Source organism: Sus scrofa, chromosome 3, assembly GCF_000003025.6.
Source record: "Sus scrofa isolate TJ Tabasco breed Duroc chromosome 3, Sscrofa11.1, whole genome shotgun sequence".
NCBI classification, from domain to species: domain Eukaryota; kingdom Metazoa; phylum Chordata; class Mammalia; order Artiodactyla; family Suidae; genus Sus; species Sus scrofa.
Window position 1 is genome coordinate 46223212 of NC_010445.4, and position 20754 is coordinate 46243965.

At 51.2% G+C, this 20754-nt stretch overlaps 1 protein-coding gene across 2 annotated transcripts; it reads right to left on the minus strand.

The window, feature by feature from the left end:
- MAL (mal, T-cell differentiation protein) lies at nt 399–19095 on the minus strand. Of its 2 annotated transcripts, XM_003124821.6 has the most exons (4): nt 18371–19056; nt 6222–6389; nt 4917–5042; nt 399–992 (listed from the first exon to the last, which is right to left on the minus strand). In XM_003124821.6, the coding sequence occupies exons 1-4, from the start codon at nt 18680–18682 to the stop codon at nt 918–920; spliced, it is 681 nt and encodes a 226-aa protein (XP_003124869.4). In that variant the 5' UTR covers nt 18683–19056; the 3' UTR covers nt 399–917. The 2 variants fall into 2 exon arrangements, with proteins under 2 accessions (XP_003124869.4, XP_003354742.4); XM_003354694.4 differs by lacking the exon at nt 4917–5042 and having other exon boundaries at nt 18371–19095.

Sequence of the window (20754 nt, forward strand, 5' to 3'; positions counted from 1 at the left end):
TGCGTCTGACACGTTGCACAAAGAGTGAGAAGAAATGTCTGCCCCTGTTTTCTTTTGGCTTAAGGACTTTCTAACTGAGCACAGACCCCTTTGTTTTGTAGGAGAAAGAGGGGGTCCCCCAGGCTGGTGCTTGGTGAGCTTCCAGCGAGGCTGAAGCCGTGTGACCTCCCCTGTAGCTGGGGAGGGTGGGCTGCCCAGTGCCGGCCTCTCTGAGATGCAGTGGCTGGGCACACGCTGCTGTCATCGGAACTGCCCTCTGATGCTGCCTCTGGAGATGCAGCCTAAGCCAAGGGTTCCTCAGAAAGGAAGCTGAGTATGATGGTGTTCTCATGCTGGGGAAATTAAATTGAAAAACAAAAGCAAAAAACATCCCATGAAAGTATTGAACAAGAAGGCACTTTATAAGGTATTTCAAACATTTATTATCTCCCACTGTGGACATCTGCAGATATTTGTGGGGTGAGTTTTATTCTTCATGACAGAATATTCTTGAAAATATTCTGTAGAATATTTTCTATATGTAGAATATCCTGGAGACAGAGAAGCTTGCTGCAAGAAGGACACTCAAACGAGCCCATGGAAAATCCAGTAGACAGTTCTCAAGATCCAGTCCTGGAGTCAGCAGGGCATCTTTGTTTCCTGGTCTTTCAGATCATGGTCCCCATTGCCCCCTTTCAAGTAGGTAACGATCTTGGAAAAATAATTCAATAGTTGGAGGATAAATGTAGCAAGCTCCCTACTCTGACACGAAGGTATTGAGAGAGTAAACCTAATACCCACAAAGAAACAGAGCATTGCTTTTTTTTTTTGGTTTGTTTTCTTTTTCCACCATCGAGAGCATTTCTCAGTTCTAAAGTGTTAGCTGGAAGGTGGGCCAATCAGTTGAAACTCTGCAGGTTTTCATCTATAGTTCTGCTTTAGGAAGACTTCCATCTGATTAAAGAAAACACTGCGTGGATCACGTACAGCAGCGTGACTACATATGAAAACACCTGAAACCGAGATAAATGACCATTAATGGGTGTGCGTGGCCAGAGGGAAAGGCATGGGTCATCCACACTGGGCTGGCTACTCATATGGCACTTGGGGTGAAGGCCCTGAAGTGTCTGAACCACTGCTTCCCATCATTCCCTGTCCTGCAGAGCCCAGGTGTGGCCCCGAATGCTCTCAGCAGACTCCAGGTGACTTAATGGTCCACTGGACTTGGTGTGCATCTGCCATCCCACGTCATGATGTTGGTGCCACCCAGCTGGAAATGAGGGCCCTCGGAGACCCTTTAAGTGATTTTGCAGGCCAGGATCCACTGCTCTTCATGGAAAGCGTTGTTCCAGCCCACACATGAGACCAGAGTCCACCAGTTGTGATCCCATTGACCTTGGCTAAGAGAGTATGGACATGTGCCCTGCCTGGGCATCCTCAGACCCTGCCCAGAATTTTATTCTAAGATTCTGAATCTCACAAGCATGGGCCAGGAGCCAGGCCAAGGAATTGAGGCTCTGGGATGGAGAGGAGGTGTTATTGAGCTTTTGCCAAAAGGAGGGGCCTTCTTGAGAAAGCTGCTGGGAACAGAGGTGGGGAAAGGTGGCAGATGGTCACTTTGTGCCCTGTCTGGGCCCTGATCTGCTGTGTTTGCTTGGGGACCATCTATCCTATCACCCTGTTCTGGCTGGCTGGCCCCCAAGTCTCCCTGCCCCAAGCAAATATCTGCACCTGGCTTGTGACCTTGGGTCTGGGGTCAAGAATTTCCAACACAGGCACAACATCAGAGTGGCTATGCTCCCATGACTGTTGAAAATTCCCATAAAACCAGCCCTAACTGTGCCTGCTCTTGCCCTGCCTCCACACCGGGGCCAAACCTCACCCTCATTGCCAGAGGCGGTCAGTAACCTAAGTTATTAAATAACCAGGGTAAGAAAACTCACCTGGGAATTAAATACCCTGTCTGAAAGGAACAGTCACACATGAGTGAGAGCTCCCTCTAAGAGATTCCTCTGACAGTCAGGAAGCAGCTGTGTACTGGTGGGGACTTCAAGCCCAGTGGGAAACAGTGACTGAAGCACCTCAGGTCCCCACAGGAACAGGAAACACATTCATCTTCCAAGGAAGGTCAAGAAATGGCACATTGTAGGAGTTCCCATTGTGGCTCAGCAGAAATGAACCAACTAGTGTCGATGAGGACACAGGTTCAATCCCTGTCCTCGCTCAGTGGGTTAAGGATCTGGCATTGCCGTGAGCTGTTGTGTAGGTTGCAGACACGACTCGGCAGATCTGGCGTTGCTGTGGCTGTGCTATAGGCTGGCAGCTGCAGCTCCGATTTGACCCTTAGCCTGGGAACCTCCATGTGCCACAGGTGCAGCCCTAAAAAAAAAAAAAAGAAAGGAAGAAAGGACACACTGGGGGACATTGAGAGCCAGGGACATGAATGGGCATGTATTTAGGCCCTCAGAAATTCCTCTCCCTGAACAGCTGCCTTTATTGTTTACCACAGTTAAGGTCCAGGAACCTCCAGACTGCTGCAGAAATTTCCAGCAAGTCTCAGGTAGCTCCCACCAATCCCAGAGATCCCTCAGGTAGGTGCAGCTTCTCCGCTGCCAGCCAAGGAGAGAAGGAGGGGCTCAGCTTCTGAGGCAGGTCAGTAGTCACTGCGGGCAAGAGGCAGGCCGGCTGCCCTCAAAGGCAGAGGGTATGTAGAAGAACACTTCTCCCCAGTCCCTGGACTGGCCACCCCGAGACCATGGGAAGGGCATGATGTGGTCAGGTGGGGTCGGGGGTGAAATCCTAAGTGTGTAACCATGATCTCTCCTCCCCTGTGCTTGGGTACAGGTGATACTTTGCATAGAAAGGGGTGACTTGACATTGAATGGGGTTCACTGAACAGCAGTTTCAGCCCAGCGTGTCCTTCTGCTGGCCGCATTTGGATTCCTGATCCTGGCCCTGCTGACTTTTCCTGGGCCTGCTCATGGTTCTCAACTTACCTCAAAAACACATGGGGACAGGGTCCATTGTGGAAGGGTTACATAGAAGTTGGCACATCAACAGTAACTGGCAAAGAGAACAACCTACAGTGTGCATGAGCCTCACAAACCTGAGGTGGAGAGAGAGCCCCGGACATGGGGAAGGCACGCTAGGTGATTCCGCTCCCAGGAAGTTCCAAAGCAGGGAAATGGACCCTGTCAGCTAGACATCAGGACATGCTTATCCTTAGTTAAGGGCACAGTGATGGCGGCAGGACAAGAAGGGGACTTCCTGTATTATGTCCTGTTTCATGATCTGAATGGTAGTGACACAGAGGACTTGAGACTTATGAAAAATGGGTGAATTATGGAAATTTATCAAGCTGTATGTGCATCCTGCTCCTCCCTCTGGATGCATGTTTATGTTACACTTCTATAGAAAGTAAGAAGAAACTTGGAAAATGGTTGAGCCCAGGGTTCTCAGCTAGAGATCTGCCCAGTGAGCAGGGGCATAATTTATCCGACCTGGGATGTTCAGGCATGTGCTGACCCCACTATCCATTCCATCCATGTCTCACTGCCCTGTCCATGGTCATTTTACAAGAGTGGTTGTTAAATGCCTGGTTGGTGTCTGTTCAGAGAGGAGGCTTCTGGGGTTGGGATGGGGGGTATATGTGGGTTGTCTAGTGAGGGGGCCATGAAAGTCATTTGAAGGTGACAGAGGAGGCAGATGACCCTTGTCCCAAGGGAAGGAGAGCAGCCAAGTGCTGCCTGGATGTGCTTCTGTTTAGAAACCAGCTGTCTTGGGAGATGAGCCAGCATAGAGATGGTCCCACACTGCGGGACATTGGAGAGGGTGCCAGGGACCAGGAGGTGGTCATGCTTATGGAACTGGGGAGGGGCTGGGAGCTGAAGTGGGGTGTGTGGCTTCCCCTGGGGAGGGACTGGGCCCCTGGGGAGCAGCAGACAGCCTTTGAGGGGCTTTCCCACAGACCCTTCCCCCTGGGAGCAGGAAGGGCACCTCTCCACACCTTTTCCCAGGGCCCAGCAGCACCCACCCTGTGGGTTTCTCTCTGCCTCTCCCTTTTCCCTAAAGGGGGCAGGTGGCACAGCTTTGGCACGTGGTGTCATCAGTTTGACCTTAGGACTTGCATAACTCATAGGTAGATTCCTAGATAGCTGAGGAGTGCTGTTTCTGAAAGCTTGTCTTTGATTTTAAATGATCCTTCTCATCCTTTGAGGACACAGCGAGAATTATGGTCCCATTTTATAGATGAGCAAGCTGAGGCTCAAAGGGCACAGGGACTTGTAGGAGGAGCAGGTGAGTGTGAACACCTCTGTCAAGAGACAAAGGCCTGATCCCAGCAGCAGACACCACAGCTGGGGTGTGGACACACTAGGTCTAGAAGGGCCTCCCCACAGCCCCAGAGTGAGGGCCTGGGAGACATTGGCCCCTCGCCTTCTCACCCCAGGCCTCAGCCCTCTGTGGCCCTGACCGTGTGCTTCCCTGGAAGATGCCGAGGGAGAGCCAGGAATCCAAGTGGCCAGACTCTGTTTTTGAACTGGTGCTAAGAGTGTCAGTGCCAGAGCACTTGGCCTGGACCCCAGACCCCACCATGTCTTGGTGACCCCGGGGGTGGGTTATGCATGCTCTCGGGGTCCTGGTTCTCCATCTATGAAATGGGTATAACAACACCCCCATCCTGGGGCTGCTGTGAGGGGCAAAGAAGATTTTTCCCATAAACTCAGACAGTGCCAGGCCCCCGAGGTCCTGTCTCTTCCCGTATCTGTCTCTGGCCAGCCCTTCATTTCCCTTCTCTGGGGCTTTATTTGTAAATGGGGTGGAGGGCTATTTAAAATTTAGCAAACTAAAGGAAAGCAGAGAGGGCCTGGGCAGCACCCCCTCAGATTCTGTCAGTGAGAGGTGGAACAGTGTACACGGCACCTTGACTGGGGACTCACCACGGCAGAGATGTTTTCATGGTATTGTTTGTAGGTATAGCCATCTTGCATACGGATGGTGACCAGAGCTTCCAGGACTGAGGCACCAAAGTAAAACAGGGAGGCGATACAGTGGTAGGCTGCGTCCTGCAGGGTCAGAAGGAGCCATGGAGAGATGGGGCACCAGGCTTGGACATGTGGGCAGCAGTACTCCCAGCGCACCTGTGTAGCCTGTCTGTCCCTGCCCAGCATGGGCCAGGTCCCTCCGTCATCCTCTGCTATCCTTTGACCGCCCCCCCCCCAACTCTACCCTCCTCCTCAGATAGATTGATTAACCAGGTCTGCTGAGCTGAGTTTCATCTCATTGGTTTGGATGCTAGTGTAAGGACTTAGAGGAGGGACACTGCCTCCCCTTGAGGTGGGATCTAGTAAGGGGTGTGAGGTGGCCTTTGGGGTTGGCAGAAATTGGTTTTGGACCTGAGAAGTGTCAGCTACAGTCACAGTCCCCAGTTCAGATGTGGCCTTGGTAGCCAATACAGAGCAAGAGGCTCAGGCTATTTCCATTGTTTTCTTGCTGTTAGCTTTCCCTTGGGGGTGGGGGCAGGGGGTTGGGGCTCCAGGTATGTTTAAAAGCAAACATGTACTAGAACCGCCTTTTGAGTGGTTGTGATTTGGAAGTGGTTTCAAAAGTCTAGCCTGGAAGCCTTTTGGGAGTAACAGTCCTGGGCAGTGGCTCCCCCCTTCTTCAGGAGGCAGAAGCAGGTGGCCTATGGGTACGTTTACCCCCTTCATGAGCCTCAAGGCAGAATTTGTGCAGAAGAGTAATGACAGGACATCCCACTTCCCCAGCCAAGTCCCTCTTGGTGACCTGACCCTGCTTCAGAAGGCCATGACTGAGAGCTGGGCAGTGAGCACGGCCTCACGCTGGGCAGCCAGGGCCAGCCCGCAGGCCCCTGGAGATGGAAGCCAGCTCTCCTGGGTGGTGGGAGATGCCAGCGGGCCCCTGGCAGGTGCAGGAGGTACAGGGAGGGTTGCTGGGCTGCTGGTTTCCGTGAAAGAGAAACTCACAGGAGAAAGCCGAACAGCAAGTCCACAGAGAATCAGGCAGCGACAGTCAAGCTCTGCCTTCACTTCCACCTGATCTCCTGCTTCAGTAGCCTCGGGTCACCGTGGACAGCTCAGAGCTGAAGGCCTGGCCAGCTCCGCCTTGGAATGTGGGTGGGAGATGTCCACGGGGCACCTCACCCAGCACTGGAAAAGCCATCGTGCCAGGGGAGAGGATCCAGTACCACCTGCCCTCCTTGAACATCTGGGGCTGAGACTCACCAGGTTGATCCAGAAAGTCCTGCTGCCATGGGCACCAATTACATACAGGAAGAGTAGGGCAGTGGTGGCTATGAAGCAGAACACGGACACGAACATGACCCAGCCCTGAACTAGGGGGATGGGTACATGGGATGAAGCAACCAGGATCCACACCAGGCCTCCAAAGATCTGCAGAGGGAGGGGGAGAAAAGGGGTGAACATGAGAGCAGGAGAGCCTGGGCCCAGAATGGCCAGACCAGAGGTCATGCCATGGGACCAGGGGCACTTATAAATATTAACTCACAATCCTCACAACATCCCTGTGAGTATAGTACTGACCCATTTGTGAGATGGGGAAACTGAGGCACCTGTAAGTTAGAAAGTTGTCATCCCAGGAAAGGACTTATGCCATCCAGTTTATCATTAGAAGGGCTAATTCTGAGGTGATATCCTTTCCTGTATTTTTTGACATAAAAACATCCTTTCTTTTATAAAAGGGTAGTGACCAGCTGATTCTTTTGGTCTTTATTTGGTGAAACAAATTAGCCACATTATGTCATTGGCTATTAGAAAAAAAATTGACATCATATACTGAAATCCAGGGAGTTCTCAGACTACTGGATGCCAGATTGGGGTGGGGAGGGCCCAGGTCATCCTGGTCTCTGATGGCCTAGGATGGGAATGAGAGAAGCCCTCCTCCTGCTTCAGTATGCAGAAGACACCCCACTTGGGGTCCCTAAGGTCAGGTAGCCCCACATTTTCAAAGAGGAATGCAGGGACAGATGGAGGGATCACAACCTCAGTGCCACAGTCCAGCTCCCCCTGTGGACAAGGCACAACCAAGCTGGGACTTTGGGTGCTTATCTTCCCTTCTCCTGTCCCTCCATCCCAGTGAGATCCCCTCAGCCTCATCCATCATCCCTGCCCAGAGAAGGAGTGGGCTGGCCACGGTGAAGACAGCTTTGCTGTCAGAGGGTGCAGGGTTTGGCATCAGGCTCCTGAGGGTCGGGAGCTGAGAACAGGCTGCCCTCCAGGCCCCGCGTCCCCTGTGGTGTGAATGCACGTGGTCCATTGACCCTGCCTCCCTGCCCCTGCTGCCCACTTGCTTGGTAAGAGCCAGCACTTCCTTACCGGGCTTCTTTGAGCATGTTGGCTGAGAAGCATGAGGGGCCAGTCACATCTGGAGAACAGTCAGTGTGCTGAAGGATCCAGAGTTACCCAACCAGGTTGGGCCTGATGTTTCAGATGTGGGCATCTCTGAGCAGGAAACTCTACAGATGCCTGAGAGCCAGTGGGACATACTTTGCAACTTATAATAAGTGGTGCAAAATAAAAAAAAAAAATCCTCACATTGCTGGAGAGTGAAATGTGTGTGTAGATTCAACCATAGTTTCCTGTAAGATCAGATCACCGAGCCTTTTCCATAAAGTACAATGACAAAAGGATGGGATTGTGCTGATGGCTGAGACAGATTTGGATTTAGAAGGCATGAAAGTGTGGCGTAGAGACAGGGAGCACCAGGCCTGCCTGTCTCGTGAGCAGAGGGCTGCTGGCACTTGAGGGGAAGGCACCTCTCCACTGATCTGCTGGAGGAGGCTGTAGTGTGTGGTTCAGCCTCTTGGGCCTTGGCTTCCTTATCTGCAAATGGCTCTTGGCAGCTGTCTCCCCATGTTGCTGGCTGGTGTGCACTGGCTGAAATCATGGGCGTGAGTGTAAAGCTTCCGGCCCTGTGTCCAGCACTACCCTACAATAGGGAGGACCGCTCACCCAGGATGCCAAGCAGCCCAGTGCAGACAGGCCCAGAGTCAACCAGTGACAGTGCAGGATGATTACTGCCCCATGTGGGCAAAACAGCCCTGACTGGGGCATGGTCCCAGTTGAGTCCTGAAGGAGGAGATGAACCTAGCTCTTGGGCCTGGCCAAAGGGTCAGGATGAGGCTTTCCAGGGGGAGGAAGGAGTACATGCCAAGCCCAGAGGATGCTAGAGCATCAGTGAGGGCTTGGGAAGGCCTTGAGATGGCATAAGGTTGGGGGATAAAGAGTGGCAGGAGATGGTGTTCTAGGGAAGGTGACCTCCAGACAAGATTGATTGCTGGGCCACTATGAAGGCCTCTCAGGCCCAGCCCAATGGGAAGCTGAGATTTAGCATGAATCATGGGGAAAATTCTGTGCCTGCCTCACTCCACCTATGAAGTTTGCATAGAGCAAATAGAGCAAGCACGGCACCCACACCCAGGAGATAAGGCAACCTAGGCAGGGATCAGTTCACTCCACCCTGGCCTCAGCACCCTACTGGCCAAATATTTGTCAAGAGCAAAAGGGTAGGTGAGAGTTCAGGTACTTCTATTCCTAAAGAAAACTCTAAGCCTCCAGCTCCAAGGGAGCATGCTGAGAGGCATTCATTTTGAAACATCAGTCACAGAAGTGGAGACATGGCCCCAGTTTCTGTTCCCATGGGCCAGAGTCCCACCACCCCTGATTGCATCCAGGTCACCATCCTCTGTAACAGATATGGTTCAGCTGGCCAGGGTGGTCTCAGACAGATGTCTCTGCTGAGTGGCCCAAGGGTCAGCTAGATTGAGTTCCCTTTCTGGGTCCCAGATCCCCCCAAGCTATAAAATGGGGATGGAGCCTGGACTTACCTTTATGGTCCTCAGCCCTCATTCTATGCTGGCATCCCCTGAGGCACCACGAAAACCCTAGTGCCTTGGTCTCATACCCAGAAGAGAAGCAGAGTCACAGGACAATAAGCATACACCCCAGGCCCTTTGCCAAAGGCTTTGGAATGTGTTTTCATAACACAAACCACCCATGGATGATGTTCTGGGGACTCCTGTCAAACAAGAAATGGCTCCTGTCCCCAGTGTCCAGCAATACCCAGCTGAGATGCCTCTTTAGTTCCTGGCCAGCTGTGGGGCAAATTTTCCTCTTCTTAAGCTTCTATCCCTGTCTTGCCTTGAACGTGAAAGTCACTTATCCTTGGGTGTCCTCTAGATGTGGGGACATAGCCTCAGTGTCTGTGAATGGTGTGGAGCTGGTGATCTGAGGCCTCTACCCACTCTGGTGTTTCAGGACTGGAAATCACCCATCTCGCATTCAGTCTGGTTTTGGATGCTGAGCAGGGGTGAAGTTCTGTAGGAACTAAGGATATTGTTGAAAACTGGACAAAAAAATCTCCAAAGATAAGAGTTTACATGAGTTACCTACCCTATCAAATGATTTTTGTGGGAAAAAAAAAACACACACCCTCAGTAAGTAGTCTTAGGGAAAGCTCTCATGAGAAATCAGGAGAAGATACTGTCTTGTCTTTTCTGAATTAATTCACAGGAGACAGGTGAGGGTGGTTAGGGGTGTAGACTTCAGAATTACTGAGTTGGAATCAGCTCTGTCACTTTTTGCTGGGTGGCCTCTTGTCCCTGGGCAAGTTACTTCCTCTCTGGTCCCTATCTGAAAAATAGTGATAGCAGTACGTCCCACCCTACGGACCTGGGGTGAAAGGCTTTATACTGCAAGCTGCCTGGCACACGGTGAGTGGTCTAAATGCTTGCTGTCAAAACTGTTATGTGTTGGGGCAAAGCCGTACCTGTAACTGTGTGAAAATCTCAGTAGGTCATGATCTCAACATGCACAATTATCTCCTCCAAACTGTGCAGGAACCCAGAATTTTAAAATAGCTTCAAAAGCATCAAAAAGAAAAACCTATGATCTCCTAGAAATCAAAAGTTGAGAAAAATGTGTCTGCCTCTGCGGAAGGAAACACAAGGACATGAAAATATGAGAAAGCCTTCCTTCAAACAAGGAGGCTTGGTTACAAAAGTGGGAAAAGGATTCCTTTGTCACATTCTTAAGTTTGGTAGGGCGTCTCCATTGCTCGTGCAGGACCAAGAGCTCTGCATCCACAATTGTCCAGTGTTTTTGCTGCAGGACTTGGATCACTGAGGTCAGGGCACAGAAATTGCTCAAATTCTCTGGATATTTTTCTTGGGCTCCATTTTACTCTGTCAAGGTCTCCACAAGCAGTTACTCATCTAGTCACAAGGCAAGACGTGAACCGAAGAGGATGTCCCACACAGACCCATCTGCACACATACCTGGTCATATGGCCCCTTGGAACCCAGTCAGAATTCCCAAGCTCAGAGGGTGTAGAGTGTATCCTGAAGGCACATGTGAACAGGAGTTGTGCTTAAACCTTTTTATAAGAGCTGCTATGTATTACTTTTTGTTTGGTTTGGTTCAATTTTTTGGTCATACTCTTGGCATGTGGAAATACCCTGGGCCAGGGATCAAACCCATGTCACAGCAGTGACTATACTGGATCCTTAACTGTTAGGCCAGCAGGGAACTCCCTGAACTCTTGAGAAGTGAAGGAAACTGGCTGAAGAACACAGACTATGTACCCAACCCTCAGTATTCTGGCCACTTTGCTCAAGTGGGCAAAAATCTCCCTAGGAGGGAGAAGAGAGATGGCTGTGTCAGTGAGACTCGTCTGGCTGCCAAGAGCACCAAGCCTTGAGTGCTCTGCCAAGGCCACCAAAAACAGCAACTCCAACTCGTGTTTCTGGAAATGTCTGTACCCACTGAACTAATTTGGCTATTGGGGTCATTGCATTGCTGAGAGTGCATTTGTGCAGGTGATTGACCAGTGGGATAACTATGTTTTAGGAGAAGCAGGAGTCTCAGATCTAAGTCTTGGTTGACTCAAAAAATTAATCATTCCATGAGGTAGAATAGAGGGCATTTTCCTGTGAGTGTGAGTGTGTGTGTGAATGTGAGTGTGTGTATGCAGAGGCCGGTTAAGGATGAGCTTCTGCAGAGAAGGGATTAGGCACCAGGTCAGGAGGACATGAGTACCAGGTGGCAGGAGAATGCAGGGAAGGAGATCAGAGGGGAAGGACTCAGTCCCCCAGACACTGAGGCCTCCCGAGACCCAAGAACAGGGCCCTGAGAGGGAGGCTGGGGACTCTTCCTGTTCTGAATAGCAGGGAGAGCAGGAAGCAGACACTGGGTCTTGGCTGAGCCCATCACCCTTGTGTGGCAGAATGGGCTTCCACCAGGTCAAAGGAAAGCCTTCCCTCTCTTGCTCACTTACTCATGCCATCATTCATTCATTCATTCACTCATGCATTTACAGAGCCACTGAGAGGGACCCACGGCACTGAGGGTGGGTAGGTCCAGGGAGATAAACTCTAATCAAAGACACACTAGTCAGTGGAGCTCCTGTCCCCTCTCCTCCAGTCTTGCTGCCGAGCCCCACCCAAGCTCCACCAGGGGCAGAGTCAGGTCCTGGGGAGTGTACTGGGGCCGCAGTGAGGGTGACCAGACATTTGCATGGGGTCCCCTCCTGTGACCCCATGGAGGTGTCTGGGGGGCAGGTCAGAGATTGTCTGTGTGGGGACCTCCTCTCCCTCTGTTCCTGAGAGTCTGACCTCTGAGGTGTCTCCTGCTCAAGCTCTGGGGGTGGTGCTGAGGCTTCCTGACTCAGTTTACCTACACCAGCTGCTCTGCCCTCCTGGCCCTTCACCTGCAGGCTCCTTCCTTCCAGGGGACCCATCGTGACATCCCTCTCTCCACAGCACCGGCTTAGATCATGTCCCTTTAGCTAATCTCAGGGCGAGACCAGGACTCAGTAGACTTAAGTCTGTTTATGAAGAAGAGGATAGAGGTTTGGGATTCAAAGAGGTAAGGTGTGAGTTCATATTGTAGTTGACATTAGAGGGTACGTGTGGACTAGGAAGTGGCCCCTGTCCACACCCGAGTCCCTCTCACTCAGGGACAGGGAAGTCTTCTCCCTAGTACCCATCCCGCCTCTCTCCATAGCACTGGCCAGGAGCATATCGGAGTACCTCTCCCCCTTCCTCCCTGCCCTTCTCCTCCTGGCCCCTCCCTCCCAGCCCGGCTGCATTCCAGCAAGAACCTAGGTTGCTGGGTGGGATTTCAGGTCAGCTGATACTGGCCCTTCTTCCCACTGCCCAAGCACATCAGTGTGTAATGGTTGATGCCAGGGCTTTTCTTTTAGTTCCTACATGTTTTATTTTTTAGGTCCTAGGGCCTTTGTGCCTTAAAATCATTCACACAGGGGTTGTTTGGCCCTAGTGTGAGTAGAATGTTAGCACGTGGTGGGAGAACTGGAACCTGGGCTAAGTGTGGCAGAGAATCAAGGCCTCCACATTATTCCAGGAAGTAGTTACACCACTAGAAGCTACCCGTTAAGAAACTACCAGTTGTCAAAACTTCTCAGCAGTATGCAGAAAGCAAATCAGAGCCCCATGAAGTAGAGAGTACCAGGGCCTGCTCCATGCTCTGAGGAACAATCTGGAACTGAGGAGCTGGCCCACACCTCCCAAGGCGTTAGTGCTTCAGGGACCAGTGGTGTCGCTCACCTGCTGTCCTTATATCCATCAGCATCTAAAGACACCTGCTGGGACATCTCAGTGCCTGCCCCTGGTCCAAAGCACCAAATCCAGGGACCCATACTTGAGAGCCAGGAGGAAGCCCAGCTGGGCTTGTGTCAGGGGTGGAAGCTGGGGCTCAGCACTGAATCTAGGAGGAGTTGTCCCCAGTTCCCATCCAGGTCCAGACTGGTGGGCCCCAGGTGGCCCAGTCCCTAACCCCAGCCCTGCTCTCAGGTAATGTGTCTGGAGTCCAGAGCAAAGCCAAGCCATTCCAAAGGCTGTGTAGAACCATCCTTGGCCAGCAGCACAACATGCTCCCCCACTCTCTGGCAGCCATTGTGGAGGATGTGGGTGCAAAGAGCCAGCCTTTGTCCCTGGCCTGATTGGAGTGTCAGCTGTGCCCTGCAGTGGCATCTAGGACCCTCCTACTCTCTCCTGAAAAGTGCTCAGATGGAGAGGAGGCCCCAGCTGCATAGAGACAGGGCTGACTTATGGAAAGCTCAAAAGTAGTCTTTCCAGCATGGCTTGGTCCTGATACCATGTGTGAGGGCCCCAGAGCTCACACACACTTAGCAGGGTCCAGAGAACGGCTCAGAGTCACTGCCTCCTGATCAAAGTAGCCTTCCCATTCTTGAAAAACTGGAAGAGTCACTTTTCAACTCCAAGGACCAACCCCCGAGAGACCTCTACCTATAATTCTTCCCCTTCCTTTAGAGAAGAGGAAAGAAGAAAACCCAGAAGTGCTCTTACCTCCTTCTAAACAGTTCCAGGGAAGGGCCCACAAGACAAAGGGCCAGGAGTCAGTGGGCACAGCCAGGGAAGCCACTGTCCCGCACTGGCCAGCGGGGCTGGCTGCCACTCTCCGATGTTTGCAGGAAAAGTCCCCAGCTAAGGCAGCAGGAGAATTTCCCCAGGAGCAGAGAGGGTGCTTACCCTGAAACTGGGAGGACTTCAGGGCACCTTGCCCAAGCCTTTCACAGGCACCAGTATCCTGTTCCCCCATTAAACATTGAGGGGGTAGGCTGGCCTCTCAGTAACTACTCCAAACCTAACTGAATTGATGGGGCCTGTCAGTACTTAGCAAATGCAGATTCTTGGGTCCACTTTGGACTTAGTGACCCAGAACCCTCCAGGATGTTTTTGACAATGAAGCCTCGGTGGGTGTGAGCTCCCCAGTGGCCTTGAGCTGTCCCTTCACTCTCTGTGGGGAGAAGAAGGAACCAGACCTTGCCTAAGGCTGCTGGGTGGGCAGCATGATCCCTCCTGCTGCAGACAAAAGTTTATGGTGGGTGTTTGGGAGAATGCAGGAACCTGGGAGATCTGCCGTCAGTGTAAGAAGTGCCACCCTGGAGATGGCATTAGTAGGCGAGCTGCCTTCTCTCTCTGAACCTCCATTTCCCCCCAGCTCTGAAAAATTAGGTTTCTGGGATTCCACACCTCTCATATCCTAGGAGTCCACCTGCTGCCTTGCAATGTAGCCAGAATGTGGACCACTTATTGGAAAACTGCTTTGTCATCCTGCCCCCACCACACCCCCACAGAGTCTATTCCTGTGAAAGTCTAGGGCAGGTCTGGGGACTTTTCTGGTCACCCTAAAATAATACCAAGTCCCCAGTCACTTTGGGTCCCAGAAACAGTCTCATTTTAGAAACTACTATGTCCAGTTCTCTGTAAGAATTGAAACTGCCAGCTGATTCCAGATGGTTCCCCACCTCCACTCCTAACTCCAAAAGTATACACTGCAGGCTGTGCCCCTCACCAGTTGATGCTACGCCTCTGAGTCTCCCAGCTCCTGAGGAGCACAGGCAGGGAGGGCAGCGCCCACCCCTGGAGACGTGGGTAATGCTCCTAGCACACTCTTTCCAAAGAAATGTCTCTTTTCATGCCCAGCCATTCTGTCCATGGCCCTCCCTCTACCAGGCTGAGGAGGAGGGAGTTGGGTTAAAGATTATTTAATAACCTGTTTTCACAAGTTTTGAAAGGGAGGTGTCTCTACCAGCACTTTATGAAAGAAATTTCTTCTTGGGGCCCTGGCCATAGCTAAGGCAAAAAGCATCCTATGTTAATATCCTGTTTTCTGAACATATCCCAAGTGTCATGAAGCCCCTGGCTTAGAAGGAGGAGGAGGAAGGGGAACCAGAGCCTTGGCTCCAAAAGGAAAATTCCCTTGGGTGGGGGTGGGGGACAGGCCAGAAGCAAAGCCCTGGGGGAGTTGTTGGGGGAAGGGAGACATTGGACATTCTACATGTGACCCCACCACCTGGTTGCCATAGCAGAGCAGCATAGCCTCTGTGGCTCTGGGGTGGCTCAGAGAGGCAGGGTCACACCACATGGTTGGGCCACCCTTCCTCTTCCTGTGGAGACCCTGCAGCCTTCAGAGGTAGGGGCGAAGGGGCAGGCCACCATGGCCCACCTTGAGCCAGCACCCTTCCCTACTCCTGGGCAGTTTCCTTGTCTTGGGAGCTGAGTGGCGCTCCACCCTGTTGGCTCCGGAGGCTGAACATTTGACATCTGCACCTCTCAGGCTATTGGGAGGTCAGGCATGAAAATATGGACTGTGAGTAATCAACAACTCGCTGGACCACAGATTTTAAAAATAACCAAGCCTTTCACACCCATTGGACTAGCAGAACATTACAGAGTCTGACTCTACCAAGTGTGGCAAGATGAGGAACAATGGGGACTTTCATATGCTGCTGGTGGGGTCAGGGAGGTTTAGCTTGAAGCTTATGCAACATGGGGATCTGCTCTATGCAAGAATGCAAAATGTGGTAGAGTATTGGACTGGCCCTGAATAAGCAGGGGTCCTGAATTTAATTAAGCTTCATCAGCTTCCCAGTAACTCCACTCCTGACTTTGTAAGATAGAATAACCTTTTTGGACATCAGTGTGTAACATCTGAGAAAAGGAAGATGTCTATCCCCCATAACCCACCAAGTCAAATCTCTGTGTGTTCCCACAAGAAATTCCCATGATATAAGTAAAGAGGCAAATAAAGAGGGTTCTTTGTCAATGCTGTCTGCAATATCAAAATGCAACAAACTGGCAATTACCCGATCTCCATCAATAGAAAATTGAATAAAGAGTAAAAGCCTCAGAACAAGGTTGCATGAAAAGCATGTTGCAGAAGGATATATACAGGTGATACAACTTCTGTAAAGTGAGAAAATATAAAAAACCATGCCATATGTAGTCATGCTTAAGTGTGCAGTAAAGATCTAACCTTGGACATTCATTTAGCCCACCAGTGATCCTGAGGCTGGAGGGAGTAAGATAATAGCAGTATTGTCTTATACTTGAAAATACTTAGCAGTATTATCTTATAGAGTAAGATAATAGCAGAATATCCAGGGGGCTTAAATTTCATCTGAAAAGCTCTATTAACGCTGAAAGTAAATAAGGTAAAATATTAATTTGACAAAGATAATTACATAGGTGCCTTTTAAAGTATTATATGTACTTTTCTGTCCTATTTGAAATCGTTCTTAATTTTTAAAAAATTGAAGTGAAATTGGCACAACAGAAACCTAACCATTTTAAATTGTCCAGTTCAGGAGTTCCCATCATGACTCAGTGGGAAGGAATCTGACTAGTATCCATGAGGATGCAGGTTCTATCCCTGGCCTCGCTCAGTGGGTTAAGAATCTGGTGTTGCCATGAGCTGTGGTGGGCGTCGCAGACATGGTTATGATCTAGCATTGCTGTGGCTGTGGTGTAGGCCAGCGACTGCAACTCCGATTAGACCCCTAGCCTGGGAACCTCCATGTGCCACAGGTACGACCCTAAAAAAGACAAAACAAAAACAAAACCTGTCCACTTCAGTGGCATTTAATACATTCATGATGTTGTGCAACCACCACCTCTAAGTCCAACACATTTTTCTTGCCCCAAAAAGAAACCACATACCCATTAAGCTGACCCCCATTTCCCTTTCCTATCAGTCCCTGTCAAACCACCAGTTTGTGTTCTATCTCTATAGATTTACCTAATCTGGACATTTCGTATAAATGGAATCATACGCTGTGTGACCTTTTGTTTCTGGCTTCTTGTTTTCAGGTTTATCAGCCTTGTGGAATGTATTGGTGCTTCATTCCTTTCTACAGCTGAATAGTATTCCATTGCATGGACTATCACAATTTGTTTATCCAATCACCTGCAAATGGGACATTTGGGCTGATTCCACCTGTTGCTTATTCTGAATCGTGCTGCTGTGGACATGCATATTTTTGTTCCATTCAGGTCAAGGCCAGAGGAGGAGGGTGCACAAGACTTGCATGAACCCAGTTAACTCTCTCATGATTCTTGTTATAATGCTCCGGCTACAATGGCGGAGTAAATAACTCATTAGGGTGATTTAGTTATTAGGAAGTCCTTTTGTTTAAAAATCTCTCTGCTCCATCTCACGTCACCTTTAGCCCTCATCACTTAAAGTCACCAAATTCTGCATTTATAAATACAATAACCTCAAAAGAAGCCACTTACTACTTAGAATACCTGTTCATTTTCAGGCTAAGGGTTGACTAGAAGTGCAGAGATGAGCCATTTGGGGAAGGAATGTACCAGTGGATGCAAGCCCCTTCCACTCTGGACCTAGGTAGCCCTATCTGTAAATGGCACAGGCTGAGCTTAGAGGTGTTCACCTCCTGGATTCTGGCTAATTCCAGGATTTGAAGTCACTCTGGATACATCCAGCTTTGGCTCAAGTTCAGTGATATGGTGCCACCAGGCAACCTTGATCCCCTCAACCCTTTCACCCATCCCTCAATGGGTGATAGAACTCCCCTTGCTGTTCACACCCTCCCTCGCCAATCAGGGGAGGAGAAGCTGGGGTCCCATTTTCCAACAGTTGGGTTTGCACATTTTCTTTTGCAACCGACTCTCCAAGGCAGCCATTCCGCTGTGCGCCTGTAGGGAAAGGAGTCTCTGGCACCGCACCCACGGAAGAAACACATCTGCTCCGTCTCAGCGGAGGGCCTAGGGCCCCGCGAAGTTGAGGCGGAGGCGGCCTGAGGCCTATGACAGGGAGCGCTTTCTGCAGCCTGCGAGGGGGGTCTGTGAGGCTCCGGTGTAAGGAGGGACCAGCTGCAGGCGCAGCGGTCTCTGGGCTCACCGCCCAAGGTCAGCCAGGGAAGGTGAGGGCTCGCCCAGGTCCGGCTCCCTTCCCCCACCCCTCACGCAGGGAGGCAGCAGGACCGTGGCCTCTTGTGTTATTTCCAGATCAAAGTTGTTGCAAGTTTGTTGACTCGCCAGAAACGTTTGAGAAAGCGAATAATCCGGATTCAGCTCCTCCTATGACCCCAACTCTATCTCCACACCTCGCTTGGTAATCCTCAGGTTTCTTTTGCTGACTTTTAAAATTAAAAAAAACAAAAAACAAACAAAAAACAAAAACATCTTAACCGTGGAGGGAGCTGGACTCCTCCACGGGAATGTCGCTCTCCTATAAGGGGAAACGTCCCGAGCACAGCTTTGGAACCGGCTCACAGTGGACCGCGGCGGGTTTCCGACATCTGATCCTTCTTGTGAACTTGGTTTTTCACCTAAGCCCTGGAGACTATTTCCCCATTGTCGCTGGCTGGAAGAGGCTAAAGTACTGCGGGGTGGGCCCGGGGAAGACACCTTCCTTGCCTGAGCCCCTCTACCCGATGCTCCGGGGACCGGAGACCGCGCGGCTGGCGGATGGGCCGGCGCGCTGTGCGGAGCCCGGGTGAGAGCGAGCGGCTCGGACCGTCCCATCCCGCCCTCCCCGGTTGGGCGCGGGGCCCGCCAGCCACTCACAAACTCGAAGATGAAGAGCAGGTCCGGGAAGGTGATGAAGACCGCGAAACCGCTAGGCAGGCTGCTGCCGCCCGACACAGCTGAGGGGGCCATGCTCGCGGGCTGGGCGTCGGCCTCGCAACGGGACGCGCGCGGCTCTGGCTCTGCGCTGACCGCTCGCTTGCTCGGCGGAGCCCAGTGGCCAGGGAGCCACCGCGCGCGGATTAAGAGCAGCCGCGCCTGGGACGAAGAGGGAGGAGCCCTGGCCGCCGCCACGGGGCTGCAGCCATCCGAGAACGTGGGGCGCGCCCCAGGGGACCTGCCCAGCGCCATAGACACAACTCTGAATCACACCAAGGTTGGGACGGGAGTTTGACTTCAGAGTCCCAGGTCTGGGCACCACCGCCACCGGAGGAGGACAAAGCCGCTTAGATGAGGCCCTTTGCAGGTGATCACTCTTTGCAGGTGATCACCACTTCTTAAGAATGATCTCCAACAGCAACTAGGCCCCCAAACCCACTCCGTGGCATCGCTCAGGTCACCATTGCTTCAACTATTCTTAAATTGTGGCTTTTTCGTCTTTCTTCTGGCTCACAGTGGGACGAGTTCCCCGCCCTCCAGGGGCAGTCTGGGACCACTCCAGCCGCCCAACACTTGTCCCTGCGCCCCAGAGAGCCCAGCGCCTGAAGGCCACACCCTGGGTCTCCACCACTCCTCCTGGAGCTGCCCGGTGGTGGCTTAATGGCAGCCACAGCTGTCTTGAACCTTGAAGGGCTGAGGAGAGCCAGCATTGCTGAAGGCTTATGGAGTGCCCAGCGCCACCAAAAGGCTCTTTGCCCACACGATCTCATTTAATCCCACAGAGCCTTTCTGGTAAGTTTTACCCAGACATACAGGTTTAGAGTGAGGAAGGAACACACCCAGGCCATCTGGAGAGGAGCCGGGCCCTTTGACTCTAGAAGGCAGACTGTCTCCACTGCCTCCGTGCCTCCTGCCTAAAATCCACACACTTGAAACCTAGAGGTGGGGGGTGGTTGCTCACCAGAGAGCTGTGCCCTGGTGGGCCAAGGGGGCACCTGTGCCCTGCTGCCTCCAGGGACAGTGAGCCACTGCTTGTGACCTTTTTTGCTTGTTCCCAACCTCTTCTAGGTTCCCGTTTCCTGGGTTGGGGAGACTTGGCCCTTCACCACTGCCTGAGAAAGCCATCCCCAAGCATTGTCAGGGTGATGCAGGGACGGGGACACAGAGGGCGGGTATTTGAGTGGGGAAGACAGAGTCCCTGCTCCCTAGGTGAGTTCCATCCAAAAGGGACATCACACTCAGAGTCAGTGGACACCTGGGCTAGGCCTGCACTGGGTACTCCTCCCCAACCCTAGAGGCCAAACCGTAGAGGCCAGTCCTTCTACATCCAGGTTGGTGTGGGGACAGGCTCCCATTTCTGAGCAGCTCTTGGGTGCACTGAAGAGGTAACAGTACACATGATAGAGGCCCCTGCCCTCAGTCCCCCCATCAGTACCATTTCATAAAGTGCCAGGCCACAGGGATAACACAGGAGCAGAGGAGACTTGATCCCTGCCTTTTTGGATTTTTTTTTGTTGAAGTATGGTTGATATGCAATGTTATATAAGTTACAGGTGTACTATATAGAGATTTGCAGTTTTAAAGTTTATACTCCATTTATAGCGATTATATTTTGTTTTGTTTTTTGTTTATATTTATTTTATTTTAATTACTCAAATGAATTTATCACATCTGTAGTTGTGTAATGATCATAACAATCCAATTTCACAGGATTTCCATCCCACAACCCCAGCACATCCCCCCACCCCCTAAACTGTCTCCTCTGGAGACCATAAGTTTTTCAATGTTGTTCTGCAAAGGTGTTCAGTCTGTCCTTTTTTCAGATTCCACATGTCAGTGAAAGCATTTGATGTTGGTGTTTCATTGTATGACTGACTTCACTTAGCATGATAATTTCTAGGTCCATCCATGTTGTTAAAAATGCCGGTATTTCATTCCTTTTAATGGCTGGGTAATATTCCATTGTGTATATGTACCACATCTTCTTGATCCACTCCTCTGTCGATGGACATTTAGGTTGTTTCCATGTCTTGGCTATTGCAAACAGTACTGCAATGAACATCAGAGTACATGTGTCTTTGTGAGTCGTGGTTTTCTCTGGATAGATGCCCAGGAGTGGGATTGCTGGATCAAATGGTAGTTCTATTTTTCGTTTTTTGAGAAATCTCCATAGTGTTTTCCACAGTGGTTGCACCACTTTACAATCCCACCAACAGTGTACTAGGGTTCCTTTTTCTCCACACCCTCTCCAGCACTTATTGTTTGCAGACTTTTTGATGGTGGCCATTCTGGCTGGTGTAAGGTGGTACCTCATAGTGGTTTTG

Coding starts and splice junctions, on each gene's coding strand:
- MAL (XM_003124821.6), bottom strand. CDS start 18,682: ATGGCGCTGGGCAGGTCCCCTGGGGCGCGCCCCACGTTCTCGGATGGC. Junction 6,390..18,370: donor TGCTCTTCATCTTCGAGTTT/GTGAGTGGCTGG, acceptor CTCCCTCTGCAG/ATCTTTGGAGGCCTGGTGTG. Junction 5,043..6,221: donor GGACTTTCTGGATCAACCTG/GTGAGTCTCAGC, acceptor CTGACCCTGCAG/GACGCAGCCTACCACTGTAT.